We start from the raw sequence: 13,060 nt of genomic DNA, 5'->3' as shown, positions 1-13,060 counted from the left end.
CACAGGTTGGAAGATGAAGTGAAACAAATTCAGCCGTACCGATACCAAGCATGGGTTGTTTTAGCAGCTCGTGATGAGCCGGGAGGTCAGACAAGATAACCCCAATGTGTATAAGCTATGTTTCTCTTTAGCAGATGGTGTCGCACACTCCTGTTCACCCCCTTATCCCCCCTCCCACCGCAGAGTAGTCTGAAAGCCAAGAGCCGTGACCCCTGCTCTTTGCGACCCTCCCATTGAAACCACAGCAACCAGCAGATACTAAAAAGCCCTTGTTTTCATTTGAGACACTGACCGTGTCGCGTGTCGTGTCGTAGCAAAGTGACTCGAACGTTACAGATGCTCCGGCACTTCGCAGGTCAGCAGCACCTTCCATCTGGAGATCTCACAAGTCCTTTAGAGACGCCAGGTCGTCGAACCTCACAACACCCCTGTGAGGTAGGTATTATTACCCCCATTTTACAGATGAGGAAACTGAGGCACAGAGAGGTGCAGTAACTTGGTCAAGGTCACGCGGCGAGCCAAGTGGCAGAGCCAGAAGATGGTCTCCCCTCTGCTTTCACCACCGGGCTTCTGCCCCCTGTACAACAACAGCATTAGCAGCGGACAAAGACACCCCGTGGCTCACATCACGTGACAGGCGTGAGCCAGAACGTGGAATTGCCCCAAATGCCCCATCGCCGCCAGCACCACACGAATAAAATGCCAGCCTGGTGCCAATTATTCTGCCAGGACCCGTGCCCAGGAGGATCTGAGCTGCACAAGGGGGGAAGAGTGCAATCAGGGATTTTCCGGGGATATCCTGCCGCTGGATGGCACAGCTTGGCCTGGAAATTGCTCTGTCCGCACGACGCGCTAGCACCGATTGCAACATCCAGCATCGAGCTCTCCTGGCGCTGGAGGCACATCTGGATGGGGTCGTGGAGGAGGAGGTAGCTACCACTGCAGCCAGCACTGGCGCCCTCCACTGGTGCTGGAAGCTTGCAGACCCAAAATTGGCCCCATCCCAGCTTGGGCGCTGAGACGGGAAGACACCGAGTCTGGACGATCCCATCGGCAGGGACCCGATTCCCAAAGAGGGAGGCAACCCACCAGCTTCCCACCCCACCACCCTTATGAAACCCAGTACCAAAAATCCCCCTCCCCGTTGTGCAGAAAACCCTTCCTGTATTGTAAAAATAGTCCTCTAGCATCCCAAGGAGGCAGGCTGCCGGCAGTAGTGCAAATCAGGAGAACCTGTCTGAGGGCGCGTGCACTGGGATTTCTTTCTTCCCCTGCACATCTGCATCATTTCTTAAAGGGGAAAGCAGTGGTTCGGACTCTGCACCCCAGGACTGGTCTAAGGGAGGAGGAAAACACAGCATTAGAGAGAGCAGAAACCCGCCAGCTGCTCTAGGTCTCTCTGTGTGTTAAGGTGTTTTGCAAACATGCTGCTCAAGTTCCCCATTGTGATAGTCTGGCCTGAAGCTATTAAGCTCTTCCTAAATCCTGATGGCTAGGCTTTTTCATCCGGGGTAATGTAGGACTAGGATTACTATGTGTTGTATCTTCTTGCATGCCACACACCCCCAAATAAGACACGCATGTTGTTTTGTGGAAGGCAGAACGATAAAACAAACAAAAAAAGAGATGTTTTCCAGAGTTACGGACTCATAGAAAAGGAGGGTTTGAAGTGACCTCAGGGGGTCACATCTAGTCCAACCCCCCTGCTCCAAGCAGGACCAGCCCCAACTACAGCATCCCAGCCAAGGCTTTGTCTAGCTGGGTCTTCAACACCTCCAAGGATGGAGAGTCCACCGCCTCTCCAGGTAACCCATTCCAGTGCTTTACTGCCCTCCATATGATAAAGTTTTTCCTAATATCCAACCTCAACTTCCCTTGCTGCAACTTGAGCCCATTGCTCCTTGTCCTGTCATCTGCCCCACTGAGAACAACCCAGCTCCATCCTCACCCTCCAACTCATGGCACACGGTCCAGGTCCCGGAGGACTGGAAAAGGGCCAATGTGGTCCCCATTTTCAAGAAGGAGAGGAAGGAGGACCCGGGCAACTATAGGCCAGTCAGTCTCACCTCCATCCTTGGCAAAGTCTTTGAAAAAATTATCTAGGCTCATATTTGTGAGAGCCCAGCAGGATAAATTATGCTGAGGGGAAACCAGCACGGGTTTGTGGCAGGCAGATCGTGCCTGACTAATCTAGTCTCTTTCTATGACCAGGTTACGAAACGCCTGGACACAGGAGGAGGGGTGGATGTCGTATACTTAGACTTCAGGAAGGCCTTCAATACGGTATCCCACCCCATACTGGTGAACAAGTTAAGAGGCTGTGATGTGGATGACTGCACAGTCCGGTGGGTGGCGAATTGGCTGGAGGGTCGCACCCAGAGAGTCATGGTGGATGGGTCGGCTTCGACCTGGAAGGGTGTGGGCAGTGGGGTCCCGCAGGGCTCGGTCCTTGGACCGATACTCTTTAATGTCTTCATCAGTGACTTGGACGAGGGAGTGAAGTGTACTCTGTCCAAGTTTGCAGATGACACAAAGCTATGGGGAGAAGTGGACACGCCGGAGGGCAGGGAACAGCTGCAGGCAGACCTGGACAGGTTGGACAAGTGGGCAGAAAACAACAGGATGCAGTTCAACAAGGAGAAATGCAAAGTGCTGCACCTAGGGAGGAAAAATGTCCAGCACACCTACAGCCTAGGGAATGACCTGCTGGGTGGCACAGAGGTGGAAAGGGATCTGGGAGTCCTAGTGGACTCCAAGATGAACATGAGCCGGCAGTGTGACGAAGCCATCAGAAAAGCCAATGGCACTTTATCGTGCATCAGCAGATGCGTGACAAATAGGTCCAGGGAGGTGATACTTCCCCTCTATCGGGCGCTGGTCAGACCGCAGTTGGAGTACTGCGTGCAATTCTGGGCGCCACACTTCAAGAAGGATGCGGATAACCTGGAGAGGGTCCAGAGAAGGGCCACTCGTATGGTTAAGGGCCTGCAGACCAAGCCCTACGAGGAGAGACTAGAGAACCTGGACCTTTTCAGCCTCCGCAAGAGAAGGTTGAGAGGCGACCTTGTGGCTGCCTATAAGTTCATCACGGGGGCACAGAAGGGAATTGGTGAGGATTTATTCACCAAGGCGCCCCTGGGGGTTACAAGAAATAATGGCCACAAGCTAGCAGAGAGCAGATTTAGACTGGACATTAGGAAGAACTTCTTCACAGTTCGAGTGGCCAAGGTCTGGAACGGGCTCCCAAGGGAGGTGGTGCTCTCCCCTGCCCTGGGGGTCTTCAAGAGGAGGTTAGACGAGTATCTAGCTGGGGTCATCTAGACCCAGCACTCTTTCCTGCCTATGCAGGGGGTCGGACTCGATGATCTATTGAGGTCCCTTCCAACCCTAACATCTGTGAATCTATGAATCTATGAAAAACCCTGTCCCATCCCAGTGTTTAAGACCATCATCCCTAGAAGCATCCACTTCCCTACTGGGGTGAAACATCAACAGGCTGGCGTGGGACAGGACGAGGGGTTTCCTTCTGAGAGGTGGACAAAAGCCTGTACTTACCTTTGAGGAGGCACCGACCTGTGGGAGGAAAAGACAAGACAGATCAGTCACCAGCGGGAGCCCAGACTCCCCCCAGAATGAAAAGGCGAGAGTTTACCAGCCCGAGACATGTTGCCCTCTGCCACTAGATGAGGTTGGGGACCTTTGGTCCAAGCTTTGGTGCCCCCAGCATCCTGGGTGGGAGTTGGCCATGCAATCGGTGTCTCTCATGACTTACTTGAGTGGTTTCGTGACGTGGCTTGTGCAGCTGGTGTCCGTCGCCTTGAAGTTGGTTGGAGGGACCATGACCAGCAAGGTCTGCGAGGAGGAAGGCTCTTTGGCTTGAAGTGGCCTCCCAGGCAGGGGTCGGCGTGGGGGCTGGTTCTTCAGGACGACCTAGATGAGGACGCAGTACAAGGAGGTGTCAATTGTGGCTGGTTTTTGGGTACATGCTCCTTCTGACTGCAGAGGAAATGCCTGAGGGCATAAATCTAGGCAGTGCCTGTGCCCTTCAAACTCAAAGGATCAAAAGGATGGAGCCCAGACCCAGAAAGCCAGGAGGACTCACCACGGGGGTCTTCACGGGGCTGCTGGGAAGAGGCTTCTTTGGAGGCAGCAGCTTGGACTGGGTGCAGGCAACTTTGGCAGGAATGAGCGGGGATTTGTTGATGGGTGGCGGTGGCCGAGAAGGCTTGAGGTCTTTGCGGGGCTGTGTGAGCGGGCTGGGAGCCGGGACAAGGGGGCGGACAACGTTGACAGGCTGGGAGCCATTCTGCAGAGCACTGGTTTTCTGGAGGAAGGCGCCTCGGGATGTCTGCAAGGAAGGCAGAACAAGCACAGGCAGTTAAATACTGAGCATGGCTCCCTGTCTCCTGGGATGGGGATGCCCCTAAGGCCTGCGGCAGTAATATAGGAAGGGCACTGCAGCCCCTACATACCAGTCTAAGCTCCCAGAAATGGAGTGCCATAATCCTCCTACGTCCCCTAAACTAAGGCTGAATATGATTTTATGAGCAAACATCACGGAACATAAGGCCCTGGAGATATTGTAAATGGGATAACGTAGGACTGTGATTGCATCTGAGATACAGCATCTGGGTTAACGTAGAGCTTTTAGTGCATCTGGAGGATTGCATCTGGGGTAATGTAGGACTATGATTGCATTTGAGATATTGCATCTGGGGTAATGTAGGACTATGATTGCATCTGGGAGATTGCATCTGGGTAACACAGGGGTATGATTGCATCTGGGAGATTGCATCTGGGGTAATGTAGGACTATGATTGCATCTGGGAGATTGCATCTGGGGTAATGTAGGACTATGATTGCATCTGAGAGATTGCACCTGGGGTAATGTAGGACTATGACTGCATCTGGGAGATTGCATCTGGGTAACACAGGGGTATGATTGCATCTGGGAGATTGCATCTGGGGTAATGTAGGACTATGATTGCATCTGGGAGATTGCAACTGGGGTAATGTAGGACTATGATTGCATCTGGGGTAATGTAGGACTACGATTGCATCTGGGAGATTGCATCTGGGTAACAAAGGGGGATGATTGCATCTGGGAGATTGCATCTGGGAGTGACCAGCCAAGAATTCTGCCGATCTGGAGTAGTGGCCACCTCTGACGAAGCCACCCCAGCTTTTCCACCAGACCCCATGGACTCAGGGATGGGACAGAGGAGCTCTCTCCTCCATGCCAGCCAGGCCATGCTCAGTAAAGCCCTTAATTCTTTCCATCAATTCCAGGGCTTAGTGTAATGATTCCAGAGTCCCAATGGCTAGACGGGAACAATAAGCAGCCAAGACATCTGCTTTCATGGAGACAGCAGTGAAAACCCCTGGGGATGAGCCATTAACAGAGCATCACTCAAAACTCAGATAAGCTTCTCCAGCATCATGTCGCATATGCCTTCAGGTTAGACCTCTGGTCATGGCTGGAACAGTCCCCTGCTCTTACCATGTGCCACACGTGCGTCCAACATACAGCCCACGGGCTGGATCCAGCTTGCAGACATGCTCCATCGAGTCCACCGGGCATGGCTAGCAGTGGGCATGAGTTGAGTTTGACATCCTTGGTATAGACATACCCCCCTTGTGCTAGCTCCCTGGACTGCCCATTAGTGGGACACAGCTCCCTTACTAGAGCCTAAATTTGGAGTCACTTCACATTTGTCTACACAAGGAAGCTAGTGCATCATAAGTATGAGTGTGAATTCCCAAAGTGACAGCTATCCCTCCCAGGGACGCTTCTAGTATACATTCAGTGCAAATGAATGCACATTCGGTTCAAAAGGGAGCGAGCTCTCGCCACAAAGGAGCTCTCACCACACCCAAGTGTGTCTACATGCAGGGCCAGTGCAGAGTAACTCAGGCGCTGTCAGTTCACACCCCAGCTCACTGCAGTTCCTCCCCATGTAGACAAGGCTCCCAGCTTGCATGGAGTGACTCTGGATTGAGAGCTGGGTAATGAAAAGTAGATGCCAGTCTTTCGGCCACAACTCGATAAGCCGGTATCACCCTCAACAGACTAAGGGGAGCAATGCAGATCTCAGAAGGTGTTTTCGCCTCTGCTTACCTTGTTAGAGCTGCTTGAGGAGTAGATATTCTGCAAGGTGAGGGCCGAGTTCGAGTGGCCCCTGCTCGTCTTCTGACTAGTGGCTTTGTTCCTGCCCGGAAACATAAGCAGGAGACATGGCCTGGAAAGATGGCCACATACTTTGCAAGAACTGCCTTCACAACTGCTAGCAGGTGGAGGTATCATCGCCCTGTATGGTGCGGGCAGCACCAGGAGAGCCCAGTGGTGTCTTGCATTGAAGTCAGGAAAGGTCAATGGACCTATTGACCAACTGCTGGAGCTGGCTTCCCGCTACCCTTGCCAAGGCTGCATTGGGAGGGTCTCAGGGATGTAAATGGGGGGGCAGCTGGATTGGTTTCATGCACAACAAATACAGGAAAGGCTTTCACAGATGCTCAGGCATGAAAAGTGGTCTCAGGGCAGTGGAGGTGCAGGGAAAGGCAGCAGTCCTGTAGCACAGACCCGAGATGAACAGACCTTCCCACCTCAGAGGAAAATGCTAACTCCAAGACAGCTTCAGGAAGCTCCCTTCCCACCCCTGCCTCGGGCTATCGCTCGGTGCCAGGCAGTCTTCATCTGGCCTCCCATATACACATAGGGCTGTATATGGTGCAACTTTTTCACACGGCGTGCAATTAGTGTGGGACTCGTTGCCACCAGATGTGGAGGACGCTGATCCAAAAAGGGACTGGACATGTTCTTGGATGAAAGGGGCATCGGTAGCTATTGAGCACAGGGGCAAGGGGCATGGCCTCCGAGTTAAAACTTCCTAAACCCTACATGCCGGAAGCTGCAAGGGAGAGAGGAACGGGGGGAAAACGCTGACTAGATCCTGTTCGCTCTTCCTTTCAGCATCCATCTCTGCCTCTGTGTGATGCAGGAGACTGGGCACATGGAGCAAAGTTAATCACAGATGAACCCTGGCTATCAGCTGCTACGAGAGGAGGACAGCTGCCCGGCAGCCCCATCCAGGGCATGGGGGATGCCAGGTCATGGAGATAGTGGCTGAGCCCATGTCCCCAAGGGTCATCCAGCCTCTGGCATTGACAGTCACTGGATACCCCAAACAGGGATCAGTGGGGTGTTGGGGGCAGGATCCAGACCCAAGGGTCCTCCAAGCCATTGGGTTGGTGGGACATCGTGGGGATGCTACCACTGCTCTCTCCCATTTTCACAGCATTATGAGTCTTCCCAAGAGAAGCAGGATCTAAAACCCACATTGAAGTGGCCTGACATGCCCCTCGCTCAGCCGAAGTTAGCTGCACGGGTGCTGCTTGCCCCTTGGGAGGTGGAGTGGGGTTTGGGCCCATGTGTCTAGCCACGTCTGCCTCCTCCAGCGAACAGATCCCAACTCGTCGTGCTGGGCGTAGATCCCCGTGGTGCCCAGCGCCGGCAGCACTCACCTGCACGTCTCCCGGCACTTCGTCATCTCCTTCCTCCACTTGCTGAGGAGCGAGTTCTCCCGGCGGTAGTAAAATTCAAGTCCGAGGACCAGAGCAAAGATGAAGGAGAACAGCAGGATGACCAGCAGGACAATCACGACGGTCTCGTAGTCTGCGGGAGAGGCAGAGGAATGGTTAAAGGGCTGCGCTGCCGCCTCCGTGCATGTGGCTTAATACGTCGGCTCCTATCTTCCAGGCAGCACCTGCGGGAACATGGGAGCTACATCCACGCTCTCCCACGCGCTCACAGCAAACCACTGCTCACCCTGCAAGCTCAGACAGCCGATACGCGGGCAGGTCCCACCCGTATGCATGAGATGGGCCCTATCTGCTCGCAGCTCCAGGGCTCCCTGGCATCTGCCAGGCCTTTGGGTACCCCAGAGGCACTAAGAGCTGGCACAAGCTCCCCTTCCACCTCGGGGGTTCAGAGGGAGACAGTCTGTTTGCAGACTGCTCATCACTACTTTCTCTCAACTTTGCCATTCCTATGTCTCCATCCCCGTACCAAGGAGAGGACTCTGCCCCCTCTGCTCCCGCCCACCAGCCTGGACTCACTGTCATATTGCACTGGGCCGCTGTCCACGCTGCCCCCCAAGCCCGGCTTCTCGCAGAACGGGGGCGCCCAGCCCGCATTGCAATGGCAGTTCTTGTTGCTGTTGCAGACCTGAGGAGGAAGGGAGAGGAGGAGGGTCAGGCACCGTGCAGGTGAGGGGAGGCAGAGCCCACCGGTGATGCACTGGGGGGTCCTCGCTGGGAACACGGGCTTTGCCAGGGTTCGGCTCAGCCCTTTTGGTGGTTGTCCCGTGCCCCTTTCTGCTACGTGTCAGGATGTTTTTAAGCCTCTCATCTCAGGGTGCTGCTGCAGACAAGGCTGGGGCTGAGCCAATGCTCCGGCTGGGATTTAGACACAGCTGGCTAGAGGGTCCTACTGCTCAGGGTCAGACCAACCCCCACATTTGGGGGAAGGAGCTTTACCCCAGGGTCAAGTGGTAAGGACTGTGGGAGCTTTTCCTTCCTCTGTAGTGAGCATAGAGATCTCTCTCTTGCTGGGATCTCTCCGGCATATATTAACAGCCTTTACAGCAGAAGGATGTTGGCAGCTGCTTCATCTGCCGCAGGTCTGTTGTGCCAGGGTTGATTGTTTAGGTTTGCTAAGAGGCTAAAAAATTGGTTTGTAGGGGATGGTTTGGAGAGGGCCGGTGCTGCTTCAGGCAGAGGGTGGACTAGATGAGACCTGTGGAAAGCTCTTCATCCCTGTGGTTCAAGGATTTTATGAGAATAGGGTGGACGGACTCGGGTGTGCAGAACATCGCCTCCAAACCCCAGGTCCTAACTCATGAATGTGTTCTTGTTGGCAGACTGGTAAGATGTTGCCATACACATTGGGTTCAGATATACCATGAGCAGAGAAAGCAAAACTTTGCCGCTTGTCAGCTTGCAATCATAATGATCCCTTCTATGAAACCTATGAACCTGCTTCCTCCATGATCCTCGCTGTGTTTCTGGGCACCGATGGGCTCTCAGCTGTAAGAGCCATAGGATCGAAGCGCTGAACACGTCCAAACCCTGGAAAAGGTCGGATCCAGATCTTGCAGCCAATCCTTGTGTCCATAATGACCCGGGCTGCATCCTCCACACCCGTCCCAGATGCAAACCTCCTCACTCGGGTCTATCGGATCCAGAACGGGCTGCTAACACATCAAGCGGACGCTGCTTCATGAGACGTGTGTCCGAGGACAGTTGGTTTTCCTGAAGGATGCAAGCCCATCTCAGGACCCCCCCGCAGCTCTCGGGCGGTGACTTACCCCATGGCCATTGCAACGGGAAACACATTTCTCCAGGTCAAAGAAGGAAGCGTTCTGGCACCTGCGATCCTTGCAGACCTGAGTGTGAGGAGAAGCAAGAGTTAGGAGAGAAAGGCCTTGAAAGGCGAGAGAGGAAGGCGAGACCTCACGCTAGAGTGGGACTGAAACGGTCCAACAGGACATTTATCTGTCATAAGGTGTCGATTTGTGGAAACAGTCACGTTTGGCATGAACGTGTCCATGTGCAAGCAACGTTCAACCCTCCCCAGACAGGATTCCCATGGAAATCTCCCTGTTTTGCCAGCAGTTTTTGTCCACTTTCCCATGTTTCTCTGCTTACTGCTTGACAGCCCTGAGTGTCGATGATGGAGCAAGGGCTCTGCAGCCCCTTCCCGGGTGAGCAAGCAGAAAACTTCTGGCTTGCTTTTCCCAAACTGAACTGGTTCCAGCCATCGCCCTTGTGAGAATTGCCACAATCGGGATCTTTCTTCCCAATCTGGGGGGAAAGTTTTATCAAAAGTCCACAGTTCTTCGCACCAGGGAGAGGCCGTTTCCCAGCAGCTCCATGCCAAGCCAGCCAGAGCAAGGCCTATCTATGCCAAAAAGACTGAGGCCACTGGCCCCAGACACATCCCAGCTTTGCTCCCATGTCACCACAAGTGCTGAAGCCCTATGAGATATCCAGTCCACCCTCCTTGCAGCCGGGCCCCAGAGTCAATGCTACCTGGCCCATATTTCCCACCACTCATAACTTTCCCCTGGAAGAGCTTTGCTAGTCTAACTGGCCTCCTCCAGCAAGCACTTTGGGTGAAAAGTGCCCGTGCAAGAGCTAGGCAATGCCAATGATGATCAGGATGCATCTTCCTGACTCCCAGCACTGCTTCCCTTTGACAAACAGCAAATTCAACAGAAAATGCACCAGATTTCCAACTAGTCTCAGAGGGGAGGGGGTGGTATTTCTGGGGGTGAGATCCCCGAAAGAGATGCCAATGGCAGGGGTGACCCAGTCTCCCAGGGGTTAAAACACACGCTCAGGATGTACGATTCATGCAATTCTCTCCTCTGTCCGAGTCTCACTGCACCTCAGGGTGTCCTGTCTGTCAGGCTGGGAGGTTTTCTCAGGTACGGCATGCTTGATATCACTGGGAAGATCTACTACACTGTGCAAAATGCTCAGTCCCTGAGATAAAGAGTAAGAAAGAAAGAATAGCTTTCTTAGCTCGATTGTAGAAATTTGCATGAGAGTGATGGCTGAAACCAGCTCAGTTTGGGGAGAAGGAAGCCAGAAGCACTGGAAGGGGTTACCCAGAGAGGTGGTGCAGTCTCCATCCTTGGAGGTTGTTAAGGCCCAGTTTGACAAAGCCTTGGCTGGGATGATGTAGTTGGGGCTGGTCCTGCTTGGAGCAGGGGCTGGACTAGATGTGACCTCCTGAGCTCCCTTCAGCCCTCATTTCTATGATTCAATGATTGCAATACCCTGGAGATCTGGGATGACGTAATTGGGGCTGGTCTTGCTTTAAGCAGGGGTTGGACTAGATGTGACCTCCTGAGCTCCCTTCAACCCTCCTTGTCTGTGATTCTACCTCTACCCTTGAGGTTAGACCATGCAGCTGAAAGCCCTTGACTTCAGAAAGGCCATCTTCAATAAGCTCAGGAGACTAGCGGGGGAGGCACTGAGGGCCCAGAAGGTAGAGGAGATGGGGGTCCACGAGCGATGGTCGTACCTTAACGGGGCGATCCTCCAGGCCCAAAGGGCAACAGGCCCTGAGAGAAGCAAGGAGGGTAAAAGTGCTCAGAAACCCCCTTGGCCCAGCAAGGGCATTCAGCAATGCCTGAGGACTAAAAGGGGGGTGTACAACCAGTGGAAGGGGGGAGCTATCACCAAGGAGGAGTACTCCTCCTCGGCCCGGGAGTGTAGGAGGGCTATGAGGAAGGCCAAGGCAGAGATGGAGCTCAGGCTAGCATCCAGGATTAAGGACAACAAAAAGTCCTTTTTCAAGTACACTGGGAGCAAGAAGAGGGCACCAGGCAATGTAGGGCCCCTGCAAGACGCAAACGGTCATCTTGTGGCCACACCAGACAAGAAAGCTGATATTTTTAACAGTTTCTTTGCCTCTGTTTTCTTGAACAGGGACCGGGATATCCCACCTACCAGAGGTAGGGACAACCTTGGGGATAGCTCTGTCAGGCTTTCGGTCATTGCAGATGTAGTTAGGGATCTTCTGGAAGGGCTAGACATCTTTAAAACTGCAGGGCCAGATGCCCTCCACCCAAGGGTGTTGAGGGAGCTGGCAGGGGTCATCGCGGAGCCCTTGGCCCGGCTGTATGAGCATTCGTGGTCATCTGGCCAGGTGCCGGGGGGTTGGAAACTGGCTAATGTGGTCCCTATTTTTAAGAAGGGGAGGAAGGAGGACCTGACTAATCATAGGCCTGTAAGCCTCACCTCGGTGCTCGGGAAGCTCTTGGAGGGGATCATCAAGGAGCACGTCTGTGGGGGCCGGCAGGGGAGATCATGCTCGGGGGCAATCAGCATGGGTTCATCAAAGGCAGGTCCTGCCTGACCAACCTGATTGCCTTTTACGACCAAGTAACTAAATCCTTGGATGATGGTGTCGCCATGGACGTAGTCTTTCTAGACTTTAAGAAGGCCTTTGACACTGTCTCTCACCCCATCCTCATCAATGAATTAAGTGACTGCGGCATTGATGCCTGCACAGTTGGATGGGTAAAAAACTGGCTGATGGGGCGCACCCAGAGAGTGGTGGTGGACGGGTTGTACTCAACCTGGCGAGATGTGAGCAGTGGGGTCCCGCAGGGCTTGGTCCTCGGGCCCACACTGTTTAACATCTTCATCAGCGACTTGAACGAGGGGATGGAAAGCACGCTGTCCAAGTTTGCTGATGACACTAAGATGTGGGGCGAGGTGGACACACTTGCAGGGAGAGAGAGGCTGCAACTAGATTTAGACAGACTACAAAAGTGGGCAGACGAGAATAGGATGGGGTTCAACGCAGACAAATGCAGGGTGCTGCACCTGAGGAGAAGGGATCCACAGCACACATACAGGCTGGGGAGTTCCCCTCTTGAAAGCACAGAGGCGGAAAGGGATCTCGGAGTCATTATTGACTCCAAGATGGACATAAGCCGCCAATGCCAGACCGCAGCCAGCAAGGCCAGCCAGACCTTGTCACGCATCCAAAGGTGCACTCAAGCCGGTCCAGAGAGGTGATCCTCCCCCTCTATGCGACTTTGGTCAGGCAACAGTTGGAGTACTGCATCCAGTATTAGGCGCCACACTTCAGGAGGGATGTGGCCAGGATGGAGAGGGCTCAGAGGAGGCCGCCCGCTTGGTGAGAGGCAGCAGGACAGGCCTTACGAGGAGAGACTGAGGGACCTGAACTTGTTCAGCCTCAGCAAGAGGAGGCTGAGGGGGGACCTGGTGGCTGCCTACAAGCTCATCGGGGGGATCAACAGCAAACAGGAAGAGCCCTTTTCTCCCCAGCACCACCTGGGGTGACGAGGAACAATGGTCATAAGCTGATGGAGAATAGGTTTAGGTTGGAGATCAGAAGGCAATATTTTACAGTTCGGGTGGCCAAAATCTGGGACCAACTTCCCAGGGAGGTGGTCCTCGCCCCTACCTTGGGCAAATTCAAGAGGAGGTTGGATGATCACATGTCTGGGGTCTTGTGAAC

General features: G+C 53.8%; 1 protein-coding gene across 1 annotated transcript in view; it reads right to left on the bottom strand.

Annotated features, from left to right (window-relative positions):
• Positions 1 to 256: 256 nt before the first annotated feature.
• The window catches only part of ADAM33 (ADAM metallopeptidase domain 33), a 61,771-nt gene continuing 48,967 nt past the window's right edge, over positions 257 to 13,060 (bottom strand). Inside the window, exons 17-24 of the mRNA XM_006273996.4 lie at positions 9,366 to 9,443; positions 8,116 to 8,224; positions 7,522 to 7,672; positions 6,119 to 6,209; positions 4,103 to 4,348; positions 3,773 to 3,930; positions 3,556 to 3,573; positions 257 to 1,336 (exon numbers count right to left, since the gene is read on the bottom strand). Coding sequence (XP_006274058.3) covers positions 1,285 to 1,336; positions 3,556 to 3,573; positions 3,773 to 3,930; positions 4,103 to 4,348; positions 6,119 to 6,209; positions 7,522 to 7,672; positions 8,116 to 8,224; positions 9,366 to 9,443 — 903 coding nt within the window. The 3' untranslated portion in view covers positions 257 to 1,284. The remainder of the gene's footprint in view (positions 1,337 to 3,555; positions 3,574 to 3,772; positions 3,931 to 4,102; positions 4,349 to 6,118; positions 6,210 to 7,521; positions 7,673 to 8,115; positions 8,225 to 9,365; positions 9,444 to 13,060) is intronic.

This window comes from Alligator mississippiensis, chromosome 2, assembly GCF_030867095.1.
Source record: "Alligator mississippiensis isolate rAllMis1 chromosome 2, rAllMis1, whole genome shotgun sequence".
NCBI classification, from domain to species: domain Eukaryota; kingdom Metazoa; phylum Chordata; order Crocodylia; family Alligatoridae; genus Alligator; species Alligator mississippiensis.
The sequence above is the reverse complement of the archived record's forward strand: the minus strand, read 5'-3'. Positions and strand labels throughout refer to the sequence as shown.